Below are 12161 nucleotides of genomic sequence, written 5' to 3' on the forward strand. Positions count from 1 at the left end.
ATTATTAATTTCCTGGTTTTTTGGTCGTGATATTTGGATTAATGACAATTATTAGTTTTCTGATTTTTTGGTCGTGATATTTGGATATTTAAGTTTCCGGGCTTTGTGATCGTGATATATATTTGGATATTCAAATCATGGTCTGGAAGAAATACAGTTACGATGGATTCCATGATCTTTTGATATTCCATGGTCACTACAATGAAAGTATTCAAGTAAGGTTATGCATATAGTTTGTTCATACCAGAACACTACAAATTTAAAAGCAAGGTGACTCCGCAAACATACCAATGGCTCTACTAACCTTGAGAAGACGAATATATGCAGATTTTAATGCTAGGAATGATTGGTTATCATCAATTCCATGTCAACTACTTAGTAGAATTTGTCTGTGCCAGACAACTACCCAAATGAGAAATTTTAAACAAGATCACCATAAGCACTATACACAAATGATACACACTTAAAGGGGGGGAAAGTGAAAACAAAGACAAATAATGAAGCCAGAGCAACAGCATTGTCACTTAAGAAAATTGTCAAAGTACCTATTACATAGAGAAATTCAGTTTAACCTAAACAACATTCGACTCTTCACAGGAAAACATTTATACAGTCTCGTTGAGAATACAGACACTGCCTCACATTTTATCTATTTTACACCATTTTAACTAGTATATGTCAATATATCTCTCCTCTGCATGGGCATCAGCTGTACTCAAACATCCAAGCCTCTGTTTACTAGATTCTGCTATGTATATAAACGTTAACAACTACAGAATGTACAGTTTCTAGTACAAGCAACAACTTTATTTGCAATACAACTAACTACATGCGGAAATGAGGTTAGCTCAAACTACCCTCAGTTAGCTGTACAACATTTATCCCGCTTCTACGCCGCCTGTTGGGACTGAGCAGCTCTCCTTTCTACAAATGAAGTTAATTGGATAGATTAGCTGCTAGACAGATGTGTCCAAGGAAACGTCATACAGTAATACTCTCAAAGATCACTTGAACAAACAGGATACCAGAGAATACATCAAGGGACCATAAAGGAGACATCCTATTTGTCTAGTCATGTTTATTGGTTTCATTAGATTAAAGAAACAATTCTTAGAAGTAATCGTTTTAATCATACTAGATAGATTATAGGAATTAATATCTGATGAGCTAGATCACATGAATAATACTGGAGAAACATGATACTAGTTGACTACAGATAAAAAAACCTTAGGAATTCAGAAAGAATATATTCTTACCCCCAGCAGCAACAAGTTTTTCTACACGAGCGACAATATGCTTCCCATAAGTGTATTTCTTCAGTGCGTTCAGATGAACCTTAATTCGGGATAGAATCAGCTCACGTTCCTGATCACTGCAGGTTTCCAGCACTTTTTGCACAACATAATTTGCAAATTGGTCTTTCATCATAGCCTGGATATGAGTTGAATATATACATAAGAAAAGTAAATAAAATCAATTTTACCTGAGAGTAGGGGAGATGGAGAAGCAGTTGGTGTAGTTTGGTTCATTATAATCATAGGATTACCCAACTTGTATACGAAGTACCAAAATGCAGAAGAAATTTATCTTACAGTTAATTGTACAATCACAGGATTTCTTCTATATACAACTGAGAACAGATAATCGCCCCCTCCTCCTTTTGTGTTGAGTGCAATTTAGAGAGGGGGAAGAAAAACACAGGGATAATGATACAAGCCATGGTCAATAAATCATCATTGGTGTAAAACTTATGTATATGTACAAAACATAATAAACTAGTAAACTTTACTAAATGGTAAGTTTAAAGATATGACACTTTGAATAACAAACATATAAACATGCCACTATTTGAGTTGCTATAAGAACCTGTTACCCCTTAGATTTCAGCAAGATACTACTCGCTATTATGACAAGCCAAAGCCAACCAGCTTGGGTGAGTTCAAAGGGAATACAACAGACCATCTTTGTAAGACTTCATAGGTTAAAATGCCAACAAAAAAACCCTTTACAAAGCAAGCTAGGCCTTGACTTGCGAAATAACTTTCTAGTGTTACCACTGCTTCGGTCAACAAGACAGTCGATCATTCCATATAAAGCTTTAGAAAGTCTATATAGCATTCGCCACGATGAACTGAGTGTTTTCAAGTTATCAGATCCAAACCCATAATCTCAGTAGTGAATTTAGCTTTGTGTCTTAGAATGTATTGAGGACCCGGAGGAGTTATTTAAGGAACTTGCAGTTATGGACTTGGAGGGTGACACTAAATCATCATGATGAATGGGATAAGAGTGGCATAAAAGAAAAGCAGACACATTCTTTAGTCAGAAGTCCACAAGACAATATAACTCCTCTCAACATAATTCATATTTGAACAATTGAATAGTGTATCCATTTCCAAGACGTTGTCTGTGTAATCTGTTGTGATGAAAAGGTTTAGTTTGATGTTTTGATAAAGATAATTAAACTATAACCTGTAAGCATCTCAGACAAAGTAGTTCTACTCTTAAACCCGCAAATTTTTTTGTTTAGACGTATAGAGTTTGTAATTTAATACCTTGACAACTGAAGAACCTATGTTAAAGTTTTCACAGTTTTAGTACACTGATGGCAACCAAGACAACTTGAAATGTAATTTAGTATAAAAGCAAAAAAGTGCAAATTAAAAAAGAAAACGTTTAAAATGTTTAATAGACCACTTAAAATACAGGTCGAGCATTAGCACACCTGAAGAGGCTCATTTTCATCGGTTGTACCGAGAATCTCAGTCACCAAAAGTTGGCGTTCACTAGGATCGCCAAAGGTCAAACACTTTTCCACAACATTGGAGGCAAATTTCTGCTGACTCATCTGAACTATCTTCCCCGCTAACTCTCGGATTATAGTAGAACGTTCGTGGGGCTTCCCATGCTCCAGCACATGCTGAGAAGATGGATCATAGAATGAGCCAAATAAAACCAAGTGAGAGGCAGCATACATCATGCAGGTAAAAACTGGTCATTGTCAGGGTCTCAACAGTTCAAATGACAAATATGTATGCAATCACTGTGTGCTGTACTAATGATTTTAATTCTGAGCATAGTATCGTTCATTATCCAAATTGCCAGCACATACATCTATTATAATGAAAATTTGTGAGCGCCTGGTCTATAATATTCACTGTCACGTGACTAGATAGAGACGGATGCACACGGACACAAAAAAAATAATAATAATAAATTATGACTGGGGAAGGAGTCTGCCAAACCAAACATACAAGTATATGCACATCTAAAATACAGTGACATGTTTCCTGACAAATAAAAAAATAAAAAAAATACAGTGACATGTTTATATTACAATCTCATCACTAAGGACTTTCAGGCTTAAATATCAAGATACACTTTCCTTAAGAAAACAGTAGCAGCCACAAACAATATGCATTATTTGATACATCAGTTACATACCTGAACAACATAATTTCCATACTGATCTTGTGCCAACATACTAACACAGGCCAGAATCTCTTCCATCACCTTATCCTGTGTTTTCTGATCCTCACAATGCTCCAGTACCCTCTGTTGCATTCAATGAATTATCAAAATATATATAGCAGTATCGACCATATCCAGGTCATGAATGTAATGTGACTGAATGTGATAAACTGAATTCCTACCTGTATTACACGACAACCATATGGATGGCTAGACAGGGTTACAACTTGATCAAAGAAAGTGGTAATGATGAACTGAATATGATTTTCAGGCACACACTCAATACACTTCTGGATAACATGGTTACCGTTCTGGTCACGTACACAGCGCATAATATGACCATCAAGCTCCCCAACCATTTCAATTTTCTGGTCCAAATCAACTACTTCGATTGCCTGAATGTTATGCAAATATCATGACATCATGTTACCAAAAGAAGTTCGAAAAATTGGATTGAACTCTTGTTAAGGAATAAAATATATGTATTTGAGGTAAAGCAATTTGAGAGTAATATCATAACTTGAAAATTTAGGTGAGAAATAATACAGAGACATAATATTACTAAACTATGGATATGGAGCAACAAGAGTGATCAAATGATCATTGATCAATAGTATGAGCAAAGACAAAGATGCAGATTTTGCTTTCCTGGAAGCTCAAAACCTGCAGTTAGCCAGGGTTTTCTAATTTTTGTAATGAGAATTCTCATCTGCAGATATATACTCCTGTATCACTGCCTAAAGTTGCGGGTGTAAATCATATGCTTATTACAAGCAAATACTTGCAAATGGGAAGAAAAATGACACATTAGAACAAGGAAACTTACAGCCTTGCCAGCAAGGTTGCAGATCAGTGATATTATTCCAGAATTAGAATATAAAACACCTTTTATGTCATGAATTGTGGTTGTAAAGCTTTTACCTTTTGGATTACTCGACAGCCATACATTTGAAGACTTAATGTTAGTACATTTCCAAGAAGCTGGTTAGCAAGTTCTCTTCTTTGTGATGGCATTCCATGCTCGAAGAACTACAAATACATCAGCACTCTTAAGTGTATCTACATCAATAGCACACAATGAAAAATTATTACAGTTTTAGATAAGTTACCTTTTGGATCACATAATTACCAAAAACGTCAGTCATCAAAGCCAAGGCTTGTGGAGATATTTCTTGGTAAACCATGTTTTTCTCCTCCGTTGTAGCTGTTTCAAGCTTTTGTTGGATGAACCGGCTGCCATACTGATCCGCACTGATAAACACCAAATGTGAAATGAGCAATAAATGTTTATAACTAAACAGGGTTAGAGTATAAATGAAGTGCAAGATATACCTGAACTCAACAACATGACCGGTAATATCCAAAAGTTCAAAACATCTAGTTTTATTGCTCTTAAACTCTTCCAGTAAAGAGGAAGCAAAGCTGTGCTCCATGTTACTAGCATCCAAGTGCCATGGTCCCATGATACCACCACCAGCTACATTTCTCATCCCAGAATGGAATCTCTTATTAACATCACCATGTCTGATTGGACTACCAGGTCCAACAGGGGAATGCGGAAGTACTGGACTTGCTAAGGGGCTTCCAGGATAAGACAAGCCTACTCCATATGCTGGGTTACCATAATAACCATGAGGACCAGCAGTTTTGCTACCTAGTGATATCCCATATTGCGATTTCTGAGGTGAGAGAAGAGATCCGAGATAAGCTTTTTGAAGGAGATCCAAGTACGAATTATTTAGGTAGTTGCTTTCAACCGATGGTTCATTAATAGAAGCTTGGGCTGCATATTCAGCTGTCCTTAAATACTGAAGATAAGCTGGATCAACAAAAGGTGCCTGGAGAGCACTGCCTGCCATCTGATTGCCTATCCTACCAAGATTTTGTGAATCTAATGCAGCATAATTTGGATGTGATTCAGAAGTAAAAGTTCCACCCATCATTGTTGAGTCCATTCCAGGCATAGCCATGGCTGATGCTGCAGTAGCATTTTCAAATAAAGGTGGCATATTACTATTTCCAAGATGGCTTGACATCATGGACTGCATTGGCAAATTCAACGGATACCCACTTCCACCATAGTTAGTAAACGAAGAATTTGTGCCATCAGTTTGCTGATAGTTAGAGCCAAATCCCCCGCCTCCATTAAACAGTGAAGCAGGAAATCCTTTTTGGTAAGCACTAGTAGCAGCAGTTCTTTGCAGATCAGCTTGGGTGGAAGAACTGCTGTATCCGTATCCATCCCCATTGCCCATTTCAGAAATTGAGTGGGATAGTTTGGTTGAGTGGGGGGAAGGCATATTTAACTGCCCCAGCTCAGATTTTTTGAGGTATGACTGCTGATTAACATTATTCTGACCACCTGGCATGTTAAAGAGATAATTTTCATGATCATCAACAATTTGTTCAATATGTGAGGCCAAACAGTCCTCTTCATTCATGACACCATTTGACAGACTCATCCCAGATAAAGCAGTTGCTAGATCAGTCGGCTCACTAATGTTAGAATGGACATCATTACATGTGTTTGAACTAAAGCCCCTTCTTTCTGAATTGCCTGCTCTCCCTCCACCAATCGGAGTAGGACAAGGACTGGGAGCTCTTGCTATGTGTTGGGGATCTGGGGTTGTGCTTCTTGACAACGAAGCACCCAGCGCAGCAGCATAAGAATATGATGAAGGTGGGCCTCCATTGTGCCCAGAAGATGAGTTCTGAACCTTTGTAGATGTTCTTATATTATCTGCAGAAGCCAAATCCTGTTGTAACTGAGACAACTCAGCTTCAGCCATGCCTAAGGTGTCAACACTTTCAGTAAAGGTGTTACGACTAGGTGTACGAGAAAGATGACCAGAAGTAGGAGTGACACGGCCTAAATCGTCCTGCACAATTGCTACAAAGTAAGTTTGCCAGGAAAAAGAAACGAAAATTTCAAGCATTAAATATATATGTTACAAGCCAAAATCATGCCTAAACTAAAAATAACTGGTAAAAAGGCTGATTTTAATATATACGGGCATCCGGCTCAAATAAGATAATAATACAAGTCCTCAAAAGTTTTATTAAGTTTGAATTAGAAAAAAATAAACCATATTATACCTAGTGTATCCCTCTCATATAAAATTAGCCCATTGCAAGAACATAATAAGAAAGTCTGTTTATTAATAATTGCATAGTTTGCTCATCCAACTTAAGCTTCTGTCAATCCACTTATGCTTATATTACTCACAGGAAGATAAGGGGAGAGGGGGGGGAGAGGGGGGGGGGGGGGGGGGGGGCATGAAGTAGACGTACTAAAAATATCATTTGGCACGCCTGAGTTATACCAGTCAAAAGAAAAGAAAATGAACAATGTGATCATGGTAGAAATGAAACATATTCAAGCGCAGGCCATTGTATTTTGACAGGTTTAAGCAACTAAACAACATGCAATCGTCGGGATCAAGAAGGATATCATGCTCAACAATCTATATAGGGAATTGAATATCACTACAGCGCAGATTAACAAATGGTAAGTAACCTGATGATTGTACTAGAAATAAACCAGTTGAATATTGGACAAACAGTGCAAATATTTGCAATAGATAGACGTGCTGAAAGAATAATAAATTCAGCATCTATAAATTTTATGACGCCTAACAGTGCCAAATTTTGAACCAGTTCATGCAATTATCTATGATGGATATGTAGTTAACAACCAATGAGAAACGACAAACAGTGGCAAAATTATGTAGCAACGAATCTTCACAACTAAATGTTTCCATTAGGAAGTCAAAATATTTGTCATCCTTACATGAAGGTAGATCACAATCACTTAGCAGATATTTGCAACAGACAGTTCAACAAGTTAAGAGATTCAGCACCAAACAAACTCTATGAAGCCTAATAAAGCCAAATTCCAAATTAGCTCATGCAATAAGCTACTGCGGATAGCAACATTCAATCCTACAGAATATCAAAGCATAACATGAACTATAAAACTGTGAGTAAAGAAAAAATATACCTGAAAGATTCCACCAAGGCTTTTCTCTTTGCTACCTAATCCGAAACCGGGCAAACCAATCAGTCCATCAACTCCCCACCCCGCAGGAGCCTGATTTTCTAGCTCACCCTCACTTTTTTGTTTGTTGGCATTAAACCCAGGTGGCTTCGAATAAAGTGACACTCCACCGCCACCATTGCTGTTTTCATTTTTATTTACTTTACGCCTATCTCCAATTCCTCCAACAGTTGAACTTCCTCCCTGCAACCTCTGTGCATACCTCCAATCCTCCTTAGATAGCAAAGGAGGAGGCAACCTAGGGTTCAAATTCAAATTAGAGTAATAGTAAGACAAATAGGAAGGATCAGACCTAAGCTCTTTCTCCGAGGAAAACCCATTCCCACTCTTATTATTCAAGTCAAACTCTGAAAACACTGAACCACCACCGCCGTTATTATACAATCCACCAACTGCATTCATAGAGCCCTCCACAGTAGGTGGAGCTGAACCACTCCTATACAAATTCAGTTCCCTTTCCCTGTCATCAGAGTCTTGATTCCTCCTCTGCTCGCGCAACAACAAACCTAACTCCTTCTCAAAATCATCCCCAAATGATCCTTCATTTCCGCTATGCACTGGTCTCCTTTCTAATTCAGACAACATCTTCGCAACCTATAATCAATTTCTAATTTCTAATACCAATTAATATAAGAACTACAAACCACATAATTTAATCACTTCTTGATAACTCAAAAACCCATTTCTTGAATATATCAAAATGCAACCTTTTTCCAACAAAAAATCAAGAAACTCAACTTAAGGAAACCCCATTTGAACTTTAAAGGAAAAAACACAAAAAGAAGCTATTACTCATATATAATCTCTCGTATCAACATAAAATGATGATACAGAGAGCAAATATAAGTAAAGTAGCAAACTTGAACAACATTTCTGTAAATTGGCAAAATAGAGTGTTTGGAAGAGAAAGTGAGCAGAAGAAAGAGTGTCTGCAAGAAAGGAGAAGGGTGAATACAAAGAGGGATCAAACTGGCGGCTAATTGTTCTTACAAAGAACCCCTTCTAGGGTTTTTTGTGTTTCCAACTAACTAGTGCCATTATCAGGTGATTATTAACACGGTGATCTGATTCTTGGTTCTCAGAAACGTACAAAAAAATAAAGAACATTTCTAAGTTGGAGTATTATTTTTTTTGAAGGAACTTGGAGTATTATTTTAAAAAGTTAAATGTAATGTAAAATGTAAAATATTATAAATAGATAATGAAAGACATTTTATTTTAATAATTAATAATATTATAACAAAACATATATAGGAAGTCATTTTATAAGATAAACTTTGAACAAAAAATAAAAATGAAAAAAATGAGTTATAGTTATCTAAAAATAAAAAAAAAAGAAAAACTTCTATTTGTGTTTTATCTACGATGGACGAAACAGTCGTTATTGTAACAGCGAACGAACCTATCGATTATGTTAATGGTCATTGTAATAACGAACAAACCTATCAAATATGTTAATAATCATTGTAATAGCGAACAAGCCTATCGATTATCGATTATGTTAACAGTCATTTTAACAAAGTTGATCGTCTACGTTAACAAAATTGTTCGATTGCTAAGTTGAGGTACACACTTCCATCTCTCTCCCGACAGTTGAGTAAAAATCTAAATCTATTGACGAAAGTGATAGTGAGATAAATATCGTGGAAGCGGGATAGAAATGATTCCAAAAAAACTCATTCGAAGGAATGAGAATTAAGCTAGCCATCCGCCAATCAAGCAAATGCGTTATTTCTTCCCGATGTTGAATACCGTTTTTCTTCCCCGAGTTGCTTTCCAAATCAAGGATTATGTCATTATTAAGACATATTAACTTTTTTAGACAAATGATGAATATGTATATATATATATATATATATATATTATCTATGATATCAATGTACAAAATAAAAAATATAAAAACTAAACCGGTAAGAGAAAATATAATCCATCAAATTAATCACGTTTAAAAAAATTCAATACATTATTATTAAAAATTTATCATTTATATTTTTAACATGTATTTCAAGATACATAATAACAAATAATATTTAAATGAGCTTATATTTGAATCCTACTTTATTATTGGAAAAAGAGACAATAAATTTTAGTTATTAGATTGTAAATTAGATTGTAAATAAGCTGAATGAAACATTAAAATATTGATTATCCAAACTTATATATAATTTATCTCATCTGACCCTCTTTTGTTTCCTAGATTTTTTTATCGTTTGACACACATTTTAAGGTGCATGTAAATAGTTTCATAATTTATTTTTAATTTTTTTATTTATATATAAACATTAAAATTTAAACATAAAAAAACTTAAAACGCTCAAAGCATGAGTAGTTTTAAATAATTTGATCAACCATATAGTGCAATGAAGAACGACCATCACAAATTCAAGATGACTCCATTATTTTGGACGAGAATAATACAGGCAATATTCACACACACACAAAAGGAGAATGAGAAAATAGCAAGGAGTATATTAGAAGAGCAAATGAAGGTCGTACAGCATATTAATTATGCTATTAGGTTAGTTTTATGATGCACTTGAGTCACTTGACCCTGCAACAGCAAAGCGTATGGAAGATGTGTGTTTTGTTTTGTAAGTTGTTTTTGTCCCACACCGAAACCATAGAAACATTCCTGACTTGAGTCGTATATATAAACCACGCTGGCCATTGGTTAAAAGCATACCTTTCTCGGCCTTTTGGCTAAGATCAAGTGTAGTATCTGTTCTTATCAGTTTAATATCTGATATGTGAGCCATTGGCTCACACGATATTAAATTTATTTTTTGAGGGGGAGGTCCCGTCACAATAGCTTGCTATTGGGGGCTTCGTGAGTCGCCTAAGCGTTGCACTACAGCTTTGGCCTGGCTCACCCCACCAAATCATAATCAAAATTTTTACTGTACTGGGCAATGATTCCGATTAATGTATGTAGTGAGACTCAAACAAGTGGTTCCAATTATGAGTGAAGATTGTTCCTGGCCTCTCTCTCTCCAAAAAGGGCTTTTGCTTCTAACAGAACAAATACATGGATGACCAATCTTTATAATTATTATAGTAGTATGATGTTTAATGACAAAGGTATTTAAATGACATTTGTGGCAAACCGAGGATAATAGACCATAGTGTGTGTTCATATGTCACACCAGCAAAAAGCCAAGCAACACTGCTGAGGGGCATTTGCATACTCACGGTCACCAAGGTTCTGATCTCATTTTCCAGGTCATCAAAGTTCTCTTTTCGTGGGTGGAGAGGCTGGTGCCTCGTGAATGGATATTTGATAGAACAGCATGCATTAAGGATGTATTCTACTGTAAGGAGATGTTCACCATCCCACATCGCCTAGATTAAATGAAACATAAGTTTTTATGTAGTTGAGCTTCCTGCAATATGCTTGTCCCTTCGGGGACATCCGATAAAATTGGAACGATACAGAGAAGATTAGCATGGCCCCTGCGCAAGGATGACACGCACAAATCGAGAAATGGTCCAAATTTTTTTAAAGATATTTTGAGTTTCTTACGAACTATTTTGCTACCGAGTTTTGAAAGATATTTTGAGTTTCTTACGAACTATTTTGCTACCGAGTTTTGAAGCCAGAGTGTAGTAGATAAATGGTCCAAATTTTTTTGCGAGTGTAGTAGATAAATGGTCCAATTTTTTTTGCAATTTTACCTAGTACTAGTTGTTTGCTATCAAGATCCACATTCCAACTATTTACACAAAACGAAATAAGAGCATTGGCCTGGCTCACCCCACCAAATTTAGTCCCTAATGTATTCATGTGTGATGTCTGGATATTTATGCTTGGTTTATTCCATGGAAAATGTAATCCTGTACAAGGATGATATTTATTTGCTTTTTAGCTGTAACCAATTGTCAATAGGATATCATTAACAGAGATGAACCTTAAAATCTACTCACGGGCAAGACAATAGAATGCTGTGAAGAGCAAGTGGTGCATCCTAGAAGAATTAAGGAACCCACATCGGAAGAGGAAAGAAGTACACCAGAATGCACTTGTATAAAAACCAACTGTCTGTCTAGAGAATAGAGCACGCAGCCATGTGATGAGCACAAAGCGAACTATTCTTTCGCCTTTTACTAAAGAATACCGTGTGCTCGTCACTCACAGTGGCATACGCCCATTTTTGGAGGGTTTGTCCTTTTGGATCAACCCCTACAATTCCAGTTAAAGTGTTTGGTCTTTGTCATGTATTCTGCTAAGAGCATGTTTTGCCTGTTTTCATAGTTGTCTTGTACCGGATTTGCTACGCAAGTGTTGAAGCCACAGATTTTGAAAAATCTTCCAAGACTATCGTACTATAGAAAATAAATATGTATTTGAGCTTGGTCTTTCTTGAGTTGGTATTCCTGCAAATTGCTGTGATTTTGATGCTGAAACCTTTTTATTTTAATTTAAAAAATTTGAATGCTAAAACTTTGGCATGATAAAGTCAGTTCTTGTTTATATTTATTTCTGATATTTTTGTAGTCTCAAGCACTTAAATTTTTGCATAATCAAACAAAATTATTGCATGTTCGCTGGAAAATGTTCAGCGGCTAACTAACAAGTGGGATTAATACAAATGATACAATGGGGATAAAAATATGTTATAGTGAAAAATTTAGTGTG

At 36.0% G+C, this 12161-nt stretch overlaps 1 protein-coding gene and 3 non-coding genes across 4 annotated transcripts; 3 read left to right on the top strand and 1 right to left on the bottom strand.

Annotated features, from left to right (window-relative positions):
- Positions 1 to 493: 493 nt before the first annotated feature.
- On the bottom strand, positions 494 to 8594 carry LOC108209374 (pumilio homolog 2-like). Its single transcript, XM_017380239.2, has 9 exons — positions 7472 to 8594; positions 4804 to 6350; positions 4581 to 4722; positions 4393 to 4500; positions 3654 to 3866; positions 3445 to 3555; positions 2726 to 2920; positions 1257 to 1431; positions 494 to 924 (listed from the first exon to the last, which is right to left on the bottom strand). Exons 1-9 carry the CDS (start codon positions 8111 to 8113, stop codon positions 890 to 892), a joined length of 3168 nt encoding a protein of 1055 aa, XP_017235728.1. The 5' UTR covers positions 8114 to 8594; the 3' UTR covers positions 494 to 889.
- A 1613-nt stretch (positions 8595 to 10207) lies between these two features.
- On the top strand, positions 10208 to 10403 carry LOC135150976 (U2 spliceosomal RNA). The gene has a single exon (XR_010289434.1). It is a non-coding gene; the product is annotated as a U2 spliceosomal RNA (small nuclear RNA).
- Positions 10404 to 10921: 518 nt separating this feature from the next.
- Positions 10922 to 11024, top strand: LOC135151042 (U6 spliceosomal RNA). Its single transcript, XR_010289492.1, has one exon. It is a non-coding gene; the product is annotated as a U6 spliceosomal RNA (small nuclear RNA).
- Positions 11025 to 11586: 562 nt separating this feature from the next.
- On the top strand, positions 11587 to 11701 carry LOC135151030 (U5 spliceosomal RNA). The gene has a single exon (XR_010289480.1). It is a non-coding gene; the product is annotated as a U5 spliceosomal RNA (small nuclear RNA).
- Positions 11702 to 12161: the final 460 nt, after the last annotated feature.

This window comes from Daucus carota, chromosome 2 (genome assembly GCF_001625215.2).
Source record: "Daucus carota subsp. sativus chromosome 2, DH1 v3.0, whole genome shotgun sequence".
Lineage (NCBI taxonomy): Eukaryota > Viridiplantae > Streptophyta > Magnoliopsida > Apiales > Apiaceae > Daucus > Daucus carota.

Coding starts and splice junctions, on each gene's coding strand:
- LOC108209374 (XM_017380239.2), bottom strand. CDS start 8,113: ATGTTGTCTGAATTAGAAAGGAGACCAGTGCATAGCGGAAATGAAGGA. Junction 4,723..4,803: donor GGTCATGTTGTTGAGTTCAG/GTATATCTTGCA, acceptor GGTGTTTATCAG/TGCGGATCAGTATGGCAGCC. Junction 2,921..3,444: donor ATGGAAATTATGTTGTTCAG/GTATGTAACTGA, acceptor CCATCTTCTCAG/CATGTGCTGGAGCATGGGAA.